Source organism: Poecilia reticulata, chromosome 9 (genome assembly GCF_904066995.2).
Source record: "Poecilia reticulata chromosome 9, P_reticulata-male-v2, whole genome shotgun sequence".
Classification (NCBI taxonomy): Eukaryota; Metazoa; Chordata; class Actinopteri; order Cyprinodontiformes; family Poeciliidae; genus Poecilia; species Poecilia reticulata.
In genome coordinates, this window is record NC_088838.1 from 22,447,726 (window position 1) to 22,468,743 (window position 21,018).

The 21,018-nt window shown below is 38.6% G+C and overlaps 1 protein-coding gene across 3 annotated transcripts; it reads left to right on the forward strand.

Annotated features, from left to right (window-relative positions):
* Nucleotides 1-390: 390 nt before the first annotated feature.
* ercc6l2 (excision repair cross-complementation group 6-like 2) lies at nt 391-14,016 on the forward strand. Of its 3 annotated transcripts, none has more exons than XM_008418341.3 (20): nt 391-664; nt 1,021-1,430; nt 1,550-1,666; nt 1,793-1,986; nt 2,606-2,699; nt 2,892-2,959; nt 3,590-3,797; nt 3,902-4,042; nt 4,418-4,534; nt 4,627-4,746; nt 4,833-4,904; nt 5,620-5,765; nt 6,518-6,613; nt 6,776-6,875; nt 7,320-7,472; nt 7,953-8,036; nt 9,052-9,997; nt 10,073-10,227; nt 10,484-10,641; nt 12,158-14,016. In XM_008418341.3, exons 1-20 carry the CDS (start codon nt 637-639, stop codon nt 13,335-13,337), a joined length of 4,587 nt encoding a protein of 1,528 aa, XP_008416563.2. In that variant the 5' UTR covers nt 391-636; the 3' UTR covers nt 13,338-14,016. The 3 variants fall into 3 exon arrangements, with proteins under 3 accessions (XP_008416563.2, XP_008416564.2, XP_081466845.1); XM_008418342.3 differs by having other exon boundaries at nt 12,162-12,354; XM_081610719.1 differs by lacking the exon at nt 7,953-8,036.
* Nucleotides 14,017-21,018: the final 7,002 nt, after the last annotated feature.

The window sequence follows — 21,018 nt, forward strand, 5'->3', positions numbered from 1 at the left end:
TTTAATAATATATGACATTAGTTTCCATTCAGTTTTATTGTCTTGAAAAAGTAAACATTATTTTTTTCCTAATACACAGTAAGATGCAAAAAATGTAAAACAACAACAAACACGTAAAATATATTACGTAGTAATAGAATATGTAGTCATATCAAAATTTCACATCAGCAGCGTGAGCACAACTACTTGGTTGAACAAGGAAGACGATTATTCGGAGCACTTTCACTATACAACAGTATTTAAAAAAATACATTAATTGTGACTGCAAAACAATACATTTGAATTATGAATATATTTGTGTGATTTACATCTACCCACATTTTTTACTTGTCATATTTTTCCAGGCTGTTAGATAAGTGTCGAAAGTGCGCCGAGGTTTGTAAAAATAGATCAACACTGAAAGCTGCAGTGGCTGTTTGCTCCTGCCTAGTCTGTCGTCTTTTTAATTTATTGTACACATGTAAATAAGGAGAGAGAAGTAATAGCGACAGACTGATATATGATTAAATCCGTGTGACATGGCTGTCTGTTTCAGATTAAGGACAGCGCTTTAATGTGTCGGTAATGTTTGCTAAGCTAACAAAGCTAGCCCCTTCCTAGAGGCAGAAAACAACAGAGGAGCTTGGATGCAATCAGATGGCTTCAGCGTCTGCTGCTGTGAAAGGTTTACAGGGCATTTTTTTGCTATACAGTTTTTGTTGTTTTAAATTTTCCGAACCTGGACGCAGTCGTAATTTTTTTGCAGCTCTTGCTTTTAAGACGATGTAATTGTCAAACTTGATAACTGAAAACTGGAAGAAATATACAGTTAAGATATCGGTGATATTTGTAATTTCTTGTAAGGTTGTTAGCTGGCATTACCTTTGGAAAAATGTCCATTCCATTTTTGTCATAATTAATATTTATTTAACATAACTATGTGTCTTTCAGTTTTTGAATTTTACTCAAATGGATTAACTTTGGTAATATGCTAATTCATTAATACGACTGTCTATTTGATTAATTTATTCTGTGATGCAGAGTGGCGGGAAGGTGACTGTTGTCTTGCTCCCAGTTCCCCGGATGGCATCCTGAGAGAAGCCACCATACAGAGACTGACCTCCAGTACACAGACTAATGATACAGCATGGGTGATATTCAGGAGAGAACCTGGAGAGGAAAAGCAGAAGCAGGAAGCCATATTTGTCACAAAACTTATGAGATCCGGCTTAAAGCAATCTGTACAAGAGAAACCTGTGTTCCCTGGCAGCAACACCGAGACAATCCTCTGCACTCCTTTACATCTGACGGATGAAGACAGAGTACCTTATACCATCAACAGATATTTAAGGGATTACCAAAGGGACGGGATCAGGTTCATTTACAACAACTACATGAGCTCCACTGGTTGTATCCTGGGAGATGACATGGGCCTTGGAAAAACTGTGCAGGTACAAGACATAGGCAGCAGACTTACCTTAAGACTTGTCTAAATGTAGGTTTTATCATTTACATGTCACACTGTGGCTTTGTTGCTTTTAATCCCTCCACTTTTTTTTTTTTATCACAGATTATAGGTTTTCTTGCTGCTGTGTTGCACAAAACTGGGACATGGGAGGACGTAGAGAACAACAGGCCTCAGTTTCTCCAAACTCAGATACCCTCCAATCAAAGTAATCCTAGCAAGGTGGGTATTAAAATATACAACTATAGTGTACAGCTTCTCAAATATCTACTGCATTCAATCATGTGCTGCGGATTATAGTATGAGTTTGTCATCAAGCTGATTAAAGTGTTGTGTGATCCCGACCAGGTGTTTCTGATTGTGGCCCCACTGTCAGTGCTTTATAACTGGAAGGATGAACTGGACACATGGGGTTACTTCCAGTGTGTGGTGGTCCACGGGCTGAGGAAGGAGGAAGAGCTCGCGCGCATCAAGAATGGCCGCGTCGAGATCGCTCTCACCACCTACGAGACTCTCCGCCTCTGTCTGGATCAGTTTAATAAGTAATGAAAATACAGTGCTAATACACCTTTTCTGGTTGGATAATGTGTAGCAAACTCAAACATGCCACATGTGGCCATTAATAAGGGATGAAAGATATGGAAGGGTTTTACCTTTAAATAGCCGGGATCTTGCAAAAATGAAAAACGTGCTAAAAGAGTGTATTTGACAAAAATTTTAATGGTCAACTTGTGGATTGTCCAGCTTTTGGGTTTTGTGTGAGATCTTTCCTATTTCTGAAAGACATGATTTTCTGAGGCTGTTCTTCTTTTGCCTATCACATACACCTGTCTTTTTCCTACAGTTGTCCACTTATTTTTGAAAGCAATCTACAATATTTCCTGATATTTAGGTCGATGGACTGAAAATTTTTGAAAATTTGTGTTTTAAAACCTTTCCACATGGTTATATGACTCTCCAGTCAAGTTTGCGGCTACAATCGACTGATTACAACAGACATAATTTTAAGGCATTTTACAGACAAATCCAATTCACATTTAGACTCCACTTTTCCTTCATATTTAATTGTTGTATTATTCAGTACAAACAAATTTGCATAATGACACAAATAACAAATAAATGTGATGCTTAAGAAATAAAATATCTATGTCTCCTCCAAAGAATCAACTGGTCAGCAGTGGTTGTTGATGAGGCTCACAAGATAAAAAACCCAGAGTCCCAGATCACTCAATCTATGAAGGAGCTGAGATGTAAGGTGAGAAAAAAATAAGGAGTATTTAATATCATAAAGGATATTTTCTATGTATAGTTAATAATTGCTGATGTTTTTAGAAATATTAAGTAAAAGCACCATTATGTTAAATGTTTTCAGGCAAAAAAATATGACAGCCGCTGTGGTTGTGCGTTTTCAACTAAGTTTTCAATTCTTGCTTCTTTCTTCCATCAGAACAGAATCGGTCTCACTGGGACCATCTTGCAGAACAACCTGGAAGAACTGTGGTGTGTTATGGATTGGTGGGTTGACATGATTTTATTTTATTATAAAATAATATAATTGGCAACACTTTATTTGAAGGGGGGTGAATAAGACTGTCATGACACTGTCATAAACATGACATAATGACATAACACCTGTCATAAACATGAATAAGCCTTCATGAATATTTATGACTGTTGTCATGAAACATCATTTGGTAAATTATGACACTTTTAATACAAAGTGGATATTATTCAAAGTGTCTTTATGACAACTTGACATTAACCAAGAAATCATTACTGATATAAATTTCTTATAAAAGTATTACTGATTGCACTTTAAAAATTAGGTAACTTTATGTTATTAAAGGTAAAGTTTAAGCAGTAATGATTTCTTGGTTAATGTCAAGTTGTCATAACAAAGACATTTGAATAAAGTCAACTTTGTATTAAAAGTGTAATAATTTACAGAATGACGCTTTTTGACAACAGTCATAAATATTCATGAAGACTTATTCATGTTCATGACATGTGTTATGTCATGTTTATGAAAGTGTCATGACAGTCTTATTCACCCCCTCTTCAAATAAAGTGTTACCAGGATAATTTTCTATATTATTTTATATTAATTTATGTATTCATGAATTCATAAATGTTTATTCTATTCAGGGCCAATCCAGGTTGCCTTGGCAACTTGGGGCATTTCAAGAACAATTTCTCAGATCCCATCGAAAAGGGGCAGAGGCACAGTGCGACCAAACGTGCCCTGGCTACTGGGAGGAAGACTGTCCGAGCCCTGGTGAGGAAGATTGCTCCTTTTTTCCTCAGGAGAACGAAAGCGCTCATCAAAGAGCAGCTGCCAAAGAAGGACGACAGGGTAAGTGTGGAGACCCTGAAGAGCATCAAATACCTGTTCGATCTCGTTCTCAGTTTTTAAGACACTGATACCTTACCGAATCTCTGTGGTATGTTTTGTCCCAGGTAGTGTACTGCTCTCTGACAGACTTCCAGCAGACTGTTTATCAGGCAGTGCTGGACACTGAGGATGTGACGTTACTGCTGAGGTCTTCAGAGAAATGTGACTGCCAAAGTGGACGCACCCGAAGGGGCTGCTGCTATCAGGTTAGTTGTTTTTTTCCCCTCTTCCATGGTGTTACTGTTTATGATCTGTTTAGTTAAAGTTTAAAGACAAAACTATTCAAACCACCTTGAAAATTTTGACTAATGACTGTTTAGATTAACCCTCTTTTTCACTTAAAACTTTTTTTAGTGAACTGCATACTATCTTGCAGTTCTTACTAAGGTCCGATGCATCTTTTTGTTGAAGTTTACGTTACAAACTGCCACAGTGACAGACTACCATTAATTAAATCAGATGATCAGTATGTTAATTTAGGGAAGAACCTGGCAAATTTGATTTGGTTTAAATCTCATTCGTACATTATGTTGGTTATATTAAGTTTTCTCCAAGCAATTAAAGATCATTTTCATTCCCAGAAAAACTCTCAGGGTGTTTATGTAAAGCATCTGTACTTTACCTACTTGGCCATATTGAGGAAGGTTGCCAACCACGCAGCCCTCCTTCAGTCTACTTCAGGAACCAGCAAGAAACAGGTAAAAAATCTTGTTATTCTGCATCAGGTTAAACTCACTTGTTATTTTTGTTATGATGCTGTCGATTCAATTTATTTATTTGTATCTTCTAGGAAAAGTATGTGAGTTCCGTCTGTGCTAAGGTTTTCCAGAAGTTCCCAGACTTTGTGCTGAGATGCAAGAATGAAGCCTTTGAAGCTCTTTCAGACCCGATGTATAGTGGGAAAATGAAGGTACCGCACTCGAGTGAAAACATTTCCATGCAATCTTCACAGAATGGTTCAGTGCTGTTGATTAGCAAGTGAATATTTTCTTTTAGGTTTTGCAGAAGCTTCTGAAGTACTATCTGCAGAAGAGAGACAAAGTGCTTATCTTTTCTCTGTCAACCAAGGTGAGAATTGTTTTTGAGTGCATTTGTTGATTTATCTGGTCTTACGCAGTTAAGTCTAAGACTTTTGTTACTAGTACATAAGATGTACAGTGTTTTGCAAACGTAGTCATAGTTTGCCACGTAGCATCCGCAAATTAAGGTCTTCTTTGTAACAGACCAACACCAAAAGCAGAGTATAAGGATAATATAGGAAGAGGGGAAAAAATATTTGCCTATTTAGTTTTTTTTTTTTTTTGTTCTGTTGCATTGCCTCTGCTGTGAGATCGCAACTAGCCTGCAGTAAAAAAAAAAAAAAGCTGGAATAATAGTTTTCTCATGACGTGCATTTCTAGGCATACCTTTGGGATTTTGACAGCAATTAGATCGTCATGGATAACTAGACTCTGCACAATCCAATGGCTGCTGTCACCTTATACCATCCAATAATATTTGTGGCCTCTGCAGGGTCATATTTTTATGACCTGCCTTTTGCTTTTTTGGGACAAAAGAGGTCATAAAGGTTACAGCATTGCGTACTCTATAGCATATATAAAAATATACAGTCAGAGTTCCTAATGCTGTCCTTTAGATATTGCTTTACATAGGATTTGTTTGTGTAGTGTCTTGTTTTTATCCTGTGTAAACTCTTACTTTTTAATGAGTTGCATTCACATATTATGTGAAGTTATTTTTGTTCTCTTGATTTTCTTATATTAACGCCTGCGTATCCTTTCAGCTCTTAAATATCCTGGAGAGCTACTGCATGGCAGAGGGACTGGATTTTAGTCGATTGGACGGAACCACCAAGTCCAGAGAAAGAGTCCAGATTGTGAAAGAATTCAACAGCTCTTCTCACGTCAATCTGTGCCTGGTTTCTACCATGTTAGTGGGAAAATTATACAACCTCCTGTTAAACTTTAAAGGGGAATTATTGTTAAAGTTTCTTTTCAACTAAAATATGTAAAAGGCATTTAACAAAAGAAGTGAGCCATAAATTACAGCAGAGTGATTGCATTTTGTTTTGAACAGCAAACTCTGGAATCTGAATCAGAAGAAAATTAGCAGTAGGACAGCCTGGCTTCGGTTTGAGTTCATTAAGTCAAAAAGATTTATATTATGATTGATACAATAAGGAAGTAAGGAGAACTGTTATCAAGAGTGCAATGGCTTATGTAATTGACAGAAGGATTTAAAAATACTCCTATGGTGAGCATGGTTTTGGGAATAGCATGTGGACAACCACCTTTCACATAAACTGTAATTTAAAACCTCAGATTTCTGTCAGCATTCAGTTTGGATGTAATTTCTGTTCTTTTTTCTGGTCAGCATTGTTGCTTTGATACATCAGCACTTCCATTTTTCCCTGAATGCTTCGCATTAGGAATACAAGTTTTTTTTTCTCACATATTCAGTGTTTTTTGACAAAAGTGTTTTCATAACTGATTAACTTTATGCTCACAAACAACAGCAGTGCTGTTGAATCTGTGGTCTGGCTGTTTACTCCCTGCTTGAGTGGTATGATCCATTGTTTACTCTTCCTTCAGCTTTAGGTTGTTGGTGGCTTTATATCCGTTTCTGTTGCCAGTATGTTTTACAACATAGCTCCCCTTTTAAATAAATGTTTCTTCTTTTAGGGCCGGGGGTCTTGGTCTTAACTTTGTAGGTGCTAACGTCGTTGTGCTGTTTGACCCCACCTGGAACCCAGCCAATGATCTTCAGGCCATCGACAGGTAGCTTTTGCTCAAGATAATACATACTTAATATATTCTGTTATAACTTTTACTTTCCTGGCCCATCAGACTATGTTCTTTGTACACAAATCATTTTATTCAGAACCATTGTGCATTTTAATGCTATTACTGAGATGGTTGCTTGTGTGTTTGTCTCTGCAGGGCGTATCGTATCGGCCAGTGCAGGGACGTCACTGTTCTCAGGCTGATCTCACTTGGGACTGTAGAGGAGATTATCTACCTCAGACAATTATACAAACAGGTACAAAACAATTCTGGTATTCATTTCAATTATATTGTTTGCTGAAACCTTTTATTGGTTATTGGTAACTAACATTTTGTATTGGTAAATTATATGCATCTACTTCATACATATTAACTAGATGCATTAAAAGAGCAGAGTAAGGTGCTGAGAGGAATTCATCAAGCGCTGATCAATATTTTAAGAGTATTGTCTAATTTAAAGAAAAATGTCTTGGGTTTTGTTCACAGCTTGGACTACTATCATTCAGTGTCCAGCAAATTTTTGGAGAACGTTAGCTTTTAACATACTGACTCACATTTATCCTTTTTGTCAAACATGTTTCTTGATCAGATTTAAAATATTATGTAAATGCACCTGATTTAAGTATGAAAAAATATGTAAAATTGACATTATTTTCACTGGATTATGTGTAGTTATTTTGTTTTATTTTCTCCCTAACAGCAGTTGCAGTGCTCAGTAGTCGGTAAAGAGAGCGCCCGGCGGTACTTTGAAGCAGTGCAGGGAAAAAGTGTCTATAAAGGGGAACTGTTTGGGATCAAAAATCTGTTCAGGCTGCAGACAGAAGGAACATGTCTCACCCGCAGGATTTTAGAGGTTAGACCATCAATGTTTCTTTTACTGCTTCAATGTGTCACAGTGTGTTTTCATTTGAAATTTGCTTTTGTTTTCATTTTGATCGTACTTTGGTTTAAAGGAGCCAAACAATCTTGGATTTCTGTACATTTCTCTAACAAACATTTCTTTGAGGTTTCCAAAGGTCTTTCTAGAGATTTTCTTCAAGGATTTTTTAAGTCCTTTGTGGCCACACCAATAGTTCATCTCTTGGGTCATAATCATTTGTAATAATCTGACTGTGAAGATGAACTCTAAGGTTAAAAAGTGGAACCTTTTAAATAAATCTAGAAAAAATTTTGGGCCCGATTGAAGCAAAGAAAAATATATGAGGAGAAGCTTTAGACTTTGCCACAAACACTGCTTGCAAGCAAAACAAGATTTGAAGGTTTACAAGATTCACTGTTAAGTTTGATTGTGTCTTGTGAAATGTGCTAATGAATGCACGCATCGTCCTGCCAGCGAGAGGGACAAGTGGAGGCCGGTGTCATAACAACGAAAACACACAAAGAAGGCGAGAAGGAGAACAAGACGAGCAGAAATGAAGTGAGTGACCATCATCCTCAGTGCAGCTTACCTTTCCCATCTTTCCTCTTTTCCCAAGTGGCCCATTCCCTGTCCTATTCCCGCTTGAAATTCTTCAAACAGGGACATTTGTCTGACAGTCAAACCAAACAACAGTTTCTTTCATGATTGTAAAAGAAAAAGAAATAAATAATTGCATCTTACACACGTTCTGGAAGAGTTTGGAATTAAACCAAAGCAGGCATATGTCTAGATAAGTACTGAGAAATAAACTAGAATGTGGATAATTGTTTGTATTTTCCAGACTTTATTCCTCATTGTGTTGTTTAAATGTCACATCCATGAATTCTTCCATTTATCCATTTGTTCATTTGTCTTTCCACACATTCATCCAAGCATTCATCTTACCCTTTGACTGCCGTCCATCCCTTTCTGACCACCCTAAATATCTGCCATAAATTTATGCTGATCTGTTGTACTTGTACTTAAAAAATATCAGCCTAAATAGTACCAAGCATGAAAGAAATTTGAATCAGGGAAAAGTATGTAGTTTTGAATGTGTACGAATACAAGTATTCAGCTTTTAAGAAAATCAGAACATTACATCAAGTGAGCGAAGTACAAGAGGAGGACAGAAATTACCAATCAATCCCCTGAATTGTTGTCACTGAAGTTTGAGGTTTCTTTATGTTTCACATCTTTCTAATTGTATTTGGAGCAGCTGGATTTAATCACTTGTTTGACCTCATGGCAAAAGCAGACCACACTGAAGCATGTCTTCACTTGCCTCTTATTTTGTTTTCTTCCTATTACATCACCATGCAGGACTCGTGTCACTTTGATGTTTACTTTGATTTGTTGTTGGGAAAACATCTGTTTTAAATTCACCACTTGACATTCACAAGGGCTGGTTAGTTTCAGGATGACGCAAAACGGAAGAGATTTTACGCCTTGCCTGCATTTTGTTGCTAAATATTACGCCGCTTTTCCTGTACGCGCTTGTCTTCAACACAAAATCTCTACTGTTCTGTTTCAGGAACATGGAGACGACACGCTGTCGAAGGATGAGGCACCTGAGGAGAACATGCATGTCTCAAGAATCCCAAAAGGTGTGCTAGATTTCAGCAGTGGGAGCGAAACCGATGAAGAGTTGCAAGGGCCAAAGCCAAAGACTACAAATTCGAGTGCAGGCCACGGCAACAGGAGTGGCAAAGCTGCTGGTGGACCTGTTCACATGAGTCTTCTCCAACATGGCTTCTCCAGACTCCTTGAAACCATCAAGGATAGACAGCAGCCGAGGGAAGGAGACTGTAGCTCCTCTGCTGAATGTAGTCCCTTTGAGGAGGAGGCAGGAGATCAAAAGATAGACGATACCTCCACAGCCATCCGCACAACTTCCTGTGAAGGAAATGGTGCTGCCCGCCTCCCAGAATCTGAAACAAAACCCCAGAACAAATCCATCGGCTCAGACAGAAAAGACAGAGATGATGGAAATAACATTTTATTGTTAAAAGAGGGGGATTATGCTGTAAGACAGAGATGGGGCCTGAAAAGACGCCTAGATAAATTAATTGCAGTGGATGAGGAGAGTGATGGAAATTCCTCACCAGAAAACAAGAACGCAAGTAGGCCTAAAACTACAGTTACAAAAGTGCATCAGTTTGAAGGATGCTCAGATGAATCTGAGGATTTAGACCGAGAGGCACAAATATGTTCCAAAAGGGGTGCTTCAAATTTGTACAACAAAGAAGGTGATGGAGGCAGGAGGAGCGGCAGCGGCAGAAGAAGGCAAAGTGCCGGAGCAAGGGACAAGGCAAGATCCAAGTTTACAGAAGCGATAGAAGCTTTTACGTCTTCAGAAGATGAACGTTCAGCTCCAGGGAGACGAGCGGGAAGGTCAGAAGTTGCTTCGTTTACAAGTCTGAGAGGTTCAACAACTCCAGCATCTGAGGAAAAGGAGCAAACCATCGACAACGTGCTGGGTTAGCATGATGGTTCTTTCATTTTAAGTAATTATCATAATTCTAATATTAACCATGTCCATTACTTGTGTAAAGGGCATGTGCAGGAGGTGGCTTATATGCACTCTAACCAGCGGGTGGTGGGTGGCAGCAGAGCAGAGGAGCTGATCAGCAGAGCGGCTGTGCGGGACGTGTTTGTACGCAAAATGTACTCACAGCTTCCGGCCAACAACCTGCTGGGAACCCAGGAGGTACGTAGCAACAAACACCAAGCAGAGTAGCAGTTTAAATACCGAGTTAGGAATAATATTGCGTGAGCCCGAATTTTTTCACGTCATACAATTCTATGACAATGAAAAAATGTAAAAGTATTTGTTACATTGATGCAAGTAGATCTTCCTGTACTGAGAGCTTTAAAGTGATTGTAAGACTAGGTTTTCCCCCCACCATTCTAAGCTGTTTTGGTCTTTAAAAATTTGATTATTGCAATTTGAACTTCTGTTCCAGAGCCTCCCAACGAGTTTACCAGACAGCCAGCCTAAGTCCAGTGCCATCCATCTGCAGAGGCCCAAAGTGGATCATCCAGTGACCTTCTCCGGCAAGAAGATCCAACACACTGGACGCACAACAGTCATTATTGGAGATACTCCCAAAGCAGTCTGCAGGTATTTAAAAGCAGTTATACTGATGAATTGAAGGCAAGCAAGAAGAGCATAAGGAATAAACAGATTTATAAAAAGAAATATAAGCCAGCAAGGAAGGTTTTGATGCATTTTATTTATTAGGGGCTATGCACACTAACTAACATTTTTGTAAATGCGCCAGAATTAGCTAAAATGCGATTTTTCATCTGTTGTTCATGGACAATGAGATTTTTTTTATCTTGGTAAAAACAAACTAAGGACATCATTTTAAAGGAGAACGGAAGGAAGAACCCAAATTTAGGAAGAAGTAGAATAATGGGCAAGAAATAAAAGAGGAGAGGGATTCCTGGCAGTGTCGGGAAGAAGGCCAAAAACCCACCACAGAAACAGTGTTGAGAAGCCCCCACCTGGACCGTAATAACTGCTCGTGTGTGTATGCAGAAAAAGACCACCTCTGAGGTTCCCCTCTACCTATTTCCCAGCATCATGCCAAAGATTACCTAGCTCTGATCAGGCACAACACTGAAGGAGTTTCCCCCCTTTGCAACCGCAGTCCTCCTGAGACTGACCAAAAAAATGATCGCCTTAGGTCTTCCAAACCCGCACATTCTAGCAAGCATTTATGTACACACACCCACACATGTGGTGTTCTCACACACACACACACACACACACACACACACACACACACACACACACACGCACACACACACACACAGACATAACCCCATTCTGCTTCATCACCTCCACTCAGCCGACCATATATACGGACACACAGACACCTTTATGGCTCCAGCCTCACTCCCAGCGGGGGAAGGCTATATCTCTGCCCAGAGGTTCACCAGTGAGTGAAATTACACACTGGGTTATATTGATATCGCGTCAGTTTGTTTAATGATTTGAATCCATATGCGCGATAGGTTTTTACTATCTTTACTTTTAATTTTTGTGTTTTCAATGAAACGCCACAAATGGTAAAAAGGACAAGTCACTTTAACATGCTGGTGTCACTGAGTCTGGTTAGATTAGCATTTTTAAACAGCTCCATGGAAGCAACTCTAGTCCAACCACATTGTTTTCATCTTAGGTTAGACCTTATAGACCTGCAGAATATCTCAATGATAGTCTGGGAAGAATATGTTAAATATGTGGTATGCATAATCATAATCTCATTATAAGAAAATGAGCCAAATTATCATTAAGGTCATCTTTGAAAATATTAAAATGGGTAAATTGGTCAATTTTAAGGAAATACAAAACAATCACATTTTGCAACCTACTGTTAAAAATGTATTTTAAACTACTACTACTATTTTATGGTACGGAAAATAACCTACCATTCCACAATTTTTAATTTTTTTTAAATGAGGTGACCAGATTTATTATTTGTATGTTTGTTTGGACAGGTATTGTCAATTCTGGTTGCTTTTAAGCTCCGAAAAACATTTCTCATAATAAAATTAAGTTACATCTTGCTCTATGTACTTCAACTTTAAAAATGTCACTTATTTTTGTCTCTCTGTCATTTTTTGCATAGGCAGCAGCTGGAGGAAATGGCCCAACATTTCAAATTTGTTTCAGTCCATCAGTTTGCCACTGAGATTCTGAAAGGAAGTTCATCTCATAGACTCGACTGGCTCTGTCGGTACTACACTTCGCTGAACCACTCGGATGTGGCCGAAGCCGTCAGAGAAAACTTCCCTGACACGACAGCGCAGCCTTCCTCTCCTACAACTGCTGCCTTATCATCATCTACTAAAATGTCAGACAAAACCCAACAAATTAAATCTTCCAGAGTCCGAAAAATAAGGAAATACAGTCAGACCAGAAGAACTAACCCCACATCTCCACAAAGCAATGTTTCTTCACCACAGAGTGGATCTGGCGTCCTAAAAAATAATGGTCTTGAACCACCAAAAAAGGCACGGATATCTGAGAAGAATCTTATAGATCCTCTACAGGATGTTCAAAGGTTTGTGTCAGAGGAGCAGGAGGAGATGGTCTCCGCTGCCAGCAGACATTCAAGGACACAGAAGAGCAGTGTTTCTACTGCTGGAGCCTGCCGAGCTGGTGGTGGTCTTGCCGTAGATCAGGCCAGCAGCCTTGGTCAGAGATCCAGGGAGTCTGCTGTTGCTGCTTTCCCGAACCACACAGACAGAGACTGCCCTTCTTCGCCTGACCTCAGGCGTTGCAGCTCTGCCACGTTATCCAAACCCACAGCTCAAGACGGGGAGCAAGGAATCCAGGAATCCTCACGGAGGACGGGTGAAACATCGCGAGAAGGTTCTGAGCCTCCTTCTGCCTTGTGCAATAGCTCCCACCTCAAAGATCTTATAGGAGATACGTCCATTCTTGATGATTTGCTGAAACCTAAAGGCAAGAATGTGCAACACAAAAGCACCCCAAAAACACGTCCTGTATCTTCTTTGCTGCTAAACCCAACGCCCGACACATCTTCTTCACCTAAACTAACTTTAGGTACCGATTCAAGCTCAGGAACACAAAATACTGCACTGGTGCAGACGTCAAGAAGCGCTCGCAAAGACATCTGGGACATCCTCAGCGAGGGCAATGAAGAGAGAATCAACAGGCTGACAGACCCAGAGGAGGTGCAGAAAGTTTGCATTAACACCACCTTTGCTGCTCGAGGTTTTTCTGGACAAAAGGAAAGCAAAAATCTCTGGAAAACAAATGACAAGTTTCTATGGAGAAAATGACACAATAAAGCCTTGTAGAATATTATTTTATTTTAGAAAACACCCGGCAATGTTGCCCAAATTCTCGGCTTGCTTAACCTCTGAAATTCAGATTGTTCATATTTTAAAGTTTGTTTTTGTATCCTACATGGTGTGAATGATTGTGCCTTTTATGTATCAACTTAGTGAGGTGCTATAACATTGTATTCCCTAACTTATGGAAGCTGTATTATTTAGGACTGTTTTGCTGTTGCAAAGCTGAACTTGAAGAAAGTGGCTCTTTGGGATTGATTTTTTTTTTAACATCAGCGTTCAATATCGTGTGCTGTAAATGGTCAGATTCTCCTGCAGTTCTTTACTCTGTAATGCGAGTTGTCAGTTGTGCCACAAAGGTCCCCAAAAAGTGACAGATTCTGAGCGAAAATAACAAGCAGTTAATGATCTTGGGAAGGTTTGAATGGATTGTCCTTACGTTCCTCCGTTTGAAAACTCTTATTTACTTTCTTTTTTTTTCATTTCGCTCTTTCCCTTTGGTTTGTTATTTTCTTTGTATTTCCCTTTAATTCCTGCAAAACACTTTGTATTGCCTTGTTGCTGAAAATGTCCTATATAAATAAAATTACATTACATTACATTTTATTTTTACACGTCATATTCAAACTCTTGCATCTCCTGCTTGCATCATTCCCGTAACACAAAAGCGAAGTCAGGCCTCTCATTTGTGCGTTAATTATTTCATGAGCATGTCGCGACACACAGCTGGGTTTGACCCCTTTCAGCTATGGTGCTGAGGTAAGCTGTCACCCCAAAAGAAAATATGTGCTCCGTGTTGTGTTTAGCAGAAATGGGAAAGTTCTGATAGTCATCTGTAAACAGGAGAAAGGAACGAATGTCTCAAAAGACTGCACAAGTTGTTAAAAAGCTTGTGTTCGTACTACTGGGTGGTAGATCACTTCATGCACGTGTACGCCGCGGCCACACCCGTGTTAAATTGTACACAGGAAGAAATAAAACACCTTTTATTCCCCAGAACCCTAAACCACTTCCTTCTTACTTCTTTTTCTTTCATCTGCAGATTTGCAGATCCCAGTTTTTTTTATTGTTTTTGTCATCAAAGGAAAAAGATTTTTTTCTAACACCTGATTGCTGGGAATGGTTTATGTCTAACAATGCCCTAATTGTATCTTATATTTAAAGCCATCTGTATAAGTTTGCCAATGATGGAAAGCCAAGTAACGGTTACCCTGTAGATATCAGGCTGTGGCACCTGATTTGGTTTTACAAGGCTGTTAATGAGACTTTGACATACTTTTTGAGCTGGATTGCCACTCATCTTTGCTTCCAGTCCACTTTGTCCACAGATGGAAAACAGTTGATTTTAGTCACGTGTTAATACATGCAAACTTGCAGTTTTCCTCAGCCTGAATGAAAATATTGATTTGTATTGGAGCCTTTATGTATTCTACTGTTGATTTGCAAAAAAGCAATAACCGATTCAAATGTAAGCACCACATTTTTGTTTGTAAAATTCCTTAAATCTACTGTATTATGATAGCACCCTACAAAGCGATGGTCGATCATGGGCATAAAGCCTTTAGAGCAGTGGTCCCTAAACTACGGCCCGTGGGCCGGATCTGGCCCGCCCCCACATTAGGTCCGGCCCCATGAACAATACCAGAGAGCATTCAGATTTTTTTTCATATACTGTATTTTCCGGACTATAAGCCATTTATATGTGGATTTTTCTTCAACCACCAGGGGGCTCTTTAGCAGGAAGTGAATCATTGGAAGTCAAAATTGGAAATAAAAGAAGGAAGCGCCCATTAAAATGGAATTAGGTTTTAATAGGGAATTGAAATTTGAGAATGTTGTTGATCAGTTAAATAGCATTGAGGGAAAAAAGATATTTCGGGTTTTTTTTAATAATACTGTGATCATTATGAGAATTTGAGGTATAGATATTAAGATCCAATAGATGGCAGTAGTGCAACAAGAATGGATGCAAGCTGCTATTGAAATCTAAAGAAGAAACAGCAGAATAAGAAGAAAGCGCCCATTTTCGTTTAGCACATGCTAGTAGCAGACACAGGATCAGCACTTTTACTGTTGAGTTACCGTTCGGAAACTACCGTAATCAGTTTAGTTAAATCTAATCTTGGCAACTTTTCTTTTTCAACCGTAATAAATGCGATATTCAATTGACATGTTATTACTCAAATTTTGGGTGTCCCCTAATGGGACACCCAAATTTTGGGTGTAAGAAAATGGATGGATGGATGGATGGATGGATGGATGGATGGATGGATGGATGGATGGATGGATTGATTTCTTAACAGAAACTTTGGGGTGTCTCATCAAGCTAACAGCTGCAGTGGAGGGGTGCAGAGCTCTCCTGCTCTTACCGTAACAGGCAGAGGAGGTCTCTACATTAAAAAAACACCTCTCTCCCTTCATTAGGAAATTACACACAATTTGCCCCTCATTCCTATCCAGTTAACCAGGAAACTGTTAGCCGTAATTTGGGTTAATACACTGGCTCCTGGGTCCTTCCGTTCCCCATTGTGCCCCATCATAAAAGATATAATGCAGATGCATAAAATCTTCTGCCAACCAAGTGTCTAATACACTGACTCACACAGTAAGGGAGGCTAATCCCTCATTTTGTTTGCTCACATAGATCATCACTGGAAATTAAAAATGCTAATGAATTGCACTGGAAAGATTTCAAAATATTTGTATGGAGCTCTAGCTATTAAAATTTGAAAAGACTTATAGGATAGGATAAAAATGAATAAATCTACTCAAAAAGAGCAGAGTAGCAAGAAGTAGAGGGAGGTCTGCTCTTCTGCTTCTTACAGACAAAAGGAATGGAAAACTGTGTGTTTTACCATGGGGTAAATATTGAGAGAGCAGAGATATAAACGAAGTGAAGAACTGCCTGCGTCTCTGTTGCTCTGCCAAAAGCATGTGCGTCACTTGATCCATTGTTTAGTGTGGAGAGGTCTCTGCAAGCAGGCGGCTGCCTCCCCGCTCCAGCTGCGGCCGCTCCACTGTTTATGTTTGCAGGGCCCTTCGCCTTGAAGTGAGGCTATGCAAGCAAAGCCCAGCCATATGCGAGCGTTTGGCCATCAGGAGAAAAAAAAAATCACTAGTTCTCTCTTTTTTTAATCCATACTTCTACTGTTTCTCGCCCTCAAGTTCAATTTTTTTTTTGTCTTTCTATCTCTTATTTTGTTGACTTCCCACCAGACATTACCCACCAAGCTGATGTCTGGTGGCCTGATCATTTGGGGAAGTGCAAAGTTTGAGGTAATTGTCTTTTATAAAAATTAGTGGCACAATGTTTAAAACTTTTGGAGCTCAGTGTCAGATGATTTCACCTAATGTAAGGGTGAACAGCACACTGGCAAGATAGTTAATCAGAAAGTGGTTTGCAAAATTTGTATAAGTTTAACCTTTTCACTTTTTGTAATATAAAACCACACGCTTAATTGTTTTCTATTATGATTTTATGCAACAAACCAGCATAAACCCAAGCATGTTTCTGAAGTGTAAGGAATATGGCTTTCAAAAAGAATCGTCAGTCCTGTTTACTTTGATATCCTTAACGAAAAGTCATCTAAACCATTCACATTCCAACGCTGGCTTGAAAGATCAAGAATAAAGTTGTAGAGAAGTTTATAGCAGGTTTACAACATATGAGGCCAATCTGCATGCTCCTGTAAACCTAACCAAGAAAAGGACGACCAATAAAACTGACACGCCAGGTGAAAAGCTACGATAACCCTGGAGGAGCTACATAAGCCCACAGTTCAGTTGGTAGAGTGCTGACAGGACAATTATTATTTACACACTTTCCAGGCCTGGTCTTCATGAAAGAGTGACAAGAAGAAAGCCATAAGAAGTCTTGTTTTCCACAAAGTATGGAAGACTCAATGTAAACATGTGGAGGAAGGTGCTTGGGTCAGACATTTTTGACTTGCATGCAAAGTGCTTAGTGTGACAGAAAACTAACACACCATGCATAGAGTGATACATGGTTAGGGTCATTCTGACTAGATGCATTTCTTCAGCGAGAACAGGAAACAGGCCAGAGTAGATTTGAACATGGACGGCGCTAGATACAGAGCGATTATGGAACAAAACATGTTAGTGGCTACAAAATAGTTGAGACTTTGGTAGACGATCGTCTTCCACATGGAACCAGAACCGCATTGAAATGGTTTTGGTTGAAGCAAATTAATATGTTTGAACAGCCCCAGTCATAGTCTCGACCTAAATGCAATAAAAAATTGTAGCAAGCCTTGGAAACAATATTGAAAAAGTTATTTTAATGCAATTTGACTGCACTAGAAGTATTTTGGCAGTGAATGAGCCATGAGAATGACTTCTCCCCTTGCTCTTTAGATTTAGTCTTTGAATATTGTTCTCCATGTGTTTTACAATTATGCAGTATTTGGTTCTGATTTATGTCCAAAGACCCCCGTTAAATACATTGAACGTTTGATTTGACAAAAGATGGAAAAAGTTCAGAAAAGATGAAGACTTTTTCGAGCATCCAAACATGCATCAAAGTTTTCCCGTTTTTGAGTTTTTGGTGTTCCAACCATCAGTAATCTAATAAATGCAAAGCCAGTATTTTTATACAAAATCAGCAGTTTCCATTATTGGCAGATACAAAGATACCACTGTTGGACAGAATCAAGGATAGAAGGGTGAAAGAATTCCAATCTCCATCTTAAATTCCTCAGTCAACCTGGATAATTTCTTGTGTGGCAAGCTTCCCTGCGTCAAAGCAAGTCTGTGTGTTTCCGAGGGTTAGCTGTCCTGACCTTGACTTCTGGGTGGGCTGCATGTGCTTGCCTTGGAACATTGCTTCTGTTTGCTGAAACAACACACAAGCGGTGTCAACGCATCAGAATGGAGTGGCACAGAGAGCATCACCACCAGCAGTACTTCACTCCCTTTTTTAGACACAGTCACAGACTCACATACACAGAAATTAAGCACAGTAAAAAAAAAAAAAAAGGCCTTTTGAGACTTTCTTTTTGCCCAGACTAAAGTAAAAAAAAATGTATCTGCCACATGACGTGCCACAGGATGTACTCTACTCTCATATTTTTTGTCCTTAAATTTAATCCCACTGATAGAAAAACGATGAAAAGAGGTACTTTGATTGAATTTGACCTTTTTTATGGACAGTAATAATAACAGTAATTAACCCTGTTTGATATTTGTAATGCTTTGACATAAGATATCAAAGAGTTGCTATAATTGCATTGGCACCAGGTGAGTCAAGGCCACCTAAGATGCAGAAACCCCCTGTTCTTGAGAAAGCAGGGTAAACAACTTTTGATTTCAAGCAGCAGGTGACACAGACATGACGCTGCAGCAGGTTTTTCAAACTTAGATTACAGATATAAGTCCTCTAAGAAATCTCTAAATTAGATATGGCTTTTAAATTAAAGTGACTAATATTAGCTACCATCTTGTTACTTATTTATTCCAAAGCGCTCATGTTATACTCCTATGCATATTTATCTTTGCAATAGATGCATTGAAACTTCCATTAGTGAAAGTTCAGAGTAAACAACCCCGCTTTTATTTCACAGTCTTTGCCTGTTCTGCCATCTGGTGGCGATTTTTAGTATTGCAAGGTTCATATTTTAAAGTTGTTGAAGAAAATCTTACAGAATCTCCTATGAGCTTCTAGGTTGTAAATTAGAATGCATAATCCTAATTTATAAGAAGTATATATTTGTATATATATAATAATAATATATCTAAATTATATAAATACAATTCTTGCTTATATATATACAATTCTTGCTTATATAATCCATAGTTGTCTGATACATCTGACAAAATTTAACAGATAAAAAAATAAAGAAGGGTGTGTTTAAACTTTTGAAAAGAATAACGAGAATGAATGACCAAATTAATAAGCAAATAAATAAAATAGCTAAATCGGTTAGCATTTACTTTAGGCGATACTGTTAGAAAGCAATATAACCTCAATTAGACCATCAATTCTGCAAAGCAGGAAATCCATCAAACAAACAGAAATCGACAAATAGGAGATGAATGTGGAGAATGGAGTGAGAATAACATGAAACACAACAAAACATGGTAGAAACAAGATGGAAAATCCAAAAGTAAGAACTGTAAATGATAAAAAGTGACATAATCTAGAACACAGACAATCAAAAATCACTGGAAAATACAGAGTACAATAAGGGCATTAGTAGTTGTGAAATCTACGTAATGACAATGAAAATTAAATGATAAAATCGGAACCTGAATGCAAAGCAAACAAGCCAGGATGAAGACATATATGAATGTCAGTTCATATAAAGTGCCCTGTAGGGGTTCATGCAGAATGGAAATGTCAGATTTAGCATTTTCTTGATAAACTGATATCAAAGGTGTGAGGTCATGTTAAAATGTGAAACTTTCAATAAATTTACATACAATGAGTCTTCTGATTAGCTACTCTTTTTGAAAAACATGGGAGGACATTTTTCAATAAAATTACTTCATCTTTCACATTTTTTAATATACCTGGTTACGCTTGAGGTTTTAGAGCACTTGCTGTGTTGGGGGTCTGTAGGTTTCTAACTAATTGAACTACAACAATAATTTCTAGCTATATTTCAAAAACAATAGTTATGTTTATCAGCTTACCTTTGCAAGTTTATAATTGCAAATGTCATAACAGAACATTTCACGGTCTTTGTTAGAAATGTTATGTGACAGACACACAAAGCTTCCACCAGCTTTGCACTAAGATCCTTGTGCAAATTTGAACTTGGAAGAGCTGCTGAATCCTTGTTCTACTCTCATCTAAATCGTCTTGCTTCTTGCTTCAGTGACTAAAAACCATAACATTTTGATGGATGCACTCATCAAAATTCTTAAATATATTTAACTTTATCAACAGCGTAAATTGTTTCCTTTTTTCAACAAGAAATCTATGCTGAAGACAAGAAGTCCAACGCTTATACATACTGGATCAGTCAGATTGGATGGAGTGCAGAAATGTTCAAATCTTTGTAAATATTCATCAGTGGATTTAGGTCTGAAGTTTAACTGGGCCATTCTAACGCAGTGAAATGCTTTGACCTAAACCACTGCACAGTAGCTTTGGCTGTGTGCACTCAGTGTTACTCCCGTTCTGTCAGCCTGATGGTGCGTTCAGGGCAATGTGCAACATTATTTTCTCACAACATAGCACTTTGCCTGTGGGGAGTTTCCTGTATGTTACCATTTACGGCCTCTGCCTCTTCTTCACTTCCATCATCACCCTCACTTAACAGTTGTATATATGTATGTCCTGAATTTTAGACAGGGATGTCCAAAAAGTCCAATAAGTTCACAAGTGTGGACTTGTCTAGTTTGTAGAGCTCCCCCTTCTGACTGAACTGTGTAGGACAGTTTATTAATGCCCTGGCTCTCCAGAGGACAGGTGTTCAGGTTGTTCCTCTGCAACTTGTTGCTAAACATCATGTAGCTATCTCTGATGGATGGACAACAACCCACAACACCTTTAGCATGTTTTATTAAAGAATGGTGCATTTATAACTCTTTTCTATACTAACTTTTTACCTCATTGTTGCTTCCACCTCTGTCTCACTGATTGCCACATCTTAAAATCATCTCATTAATTGTCATGTAGGACAAATCAAGACTGTCCTCCTTTGAG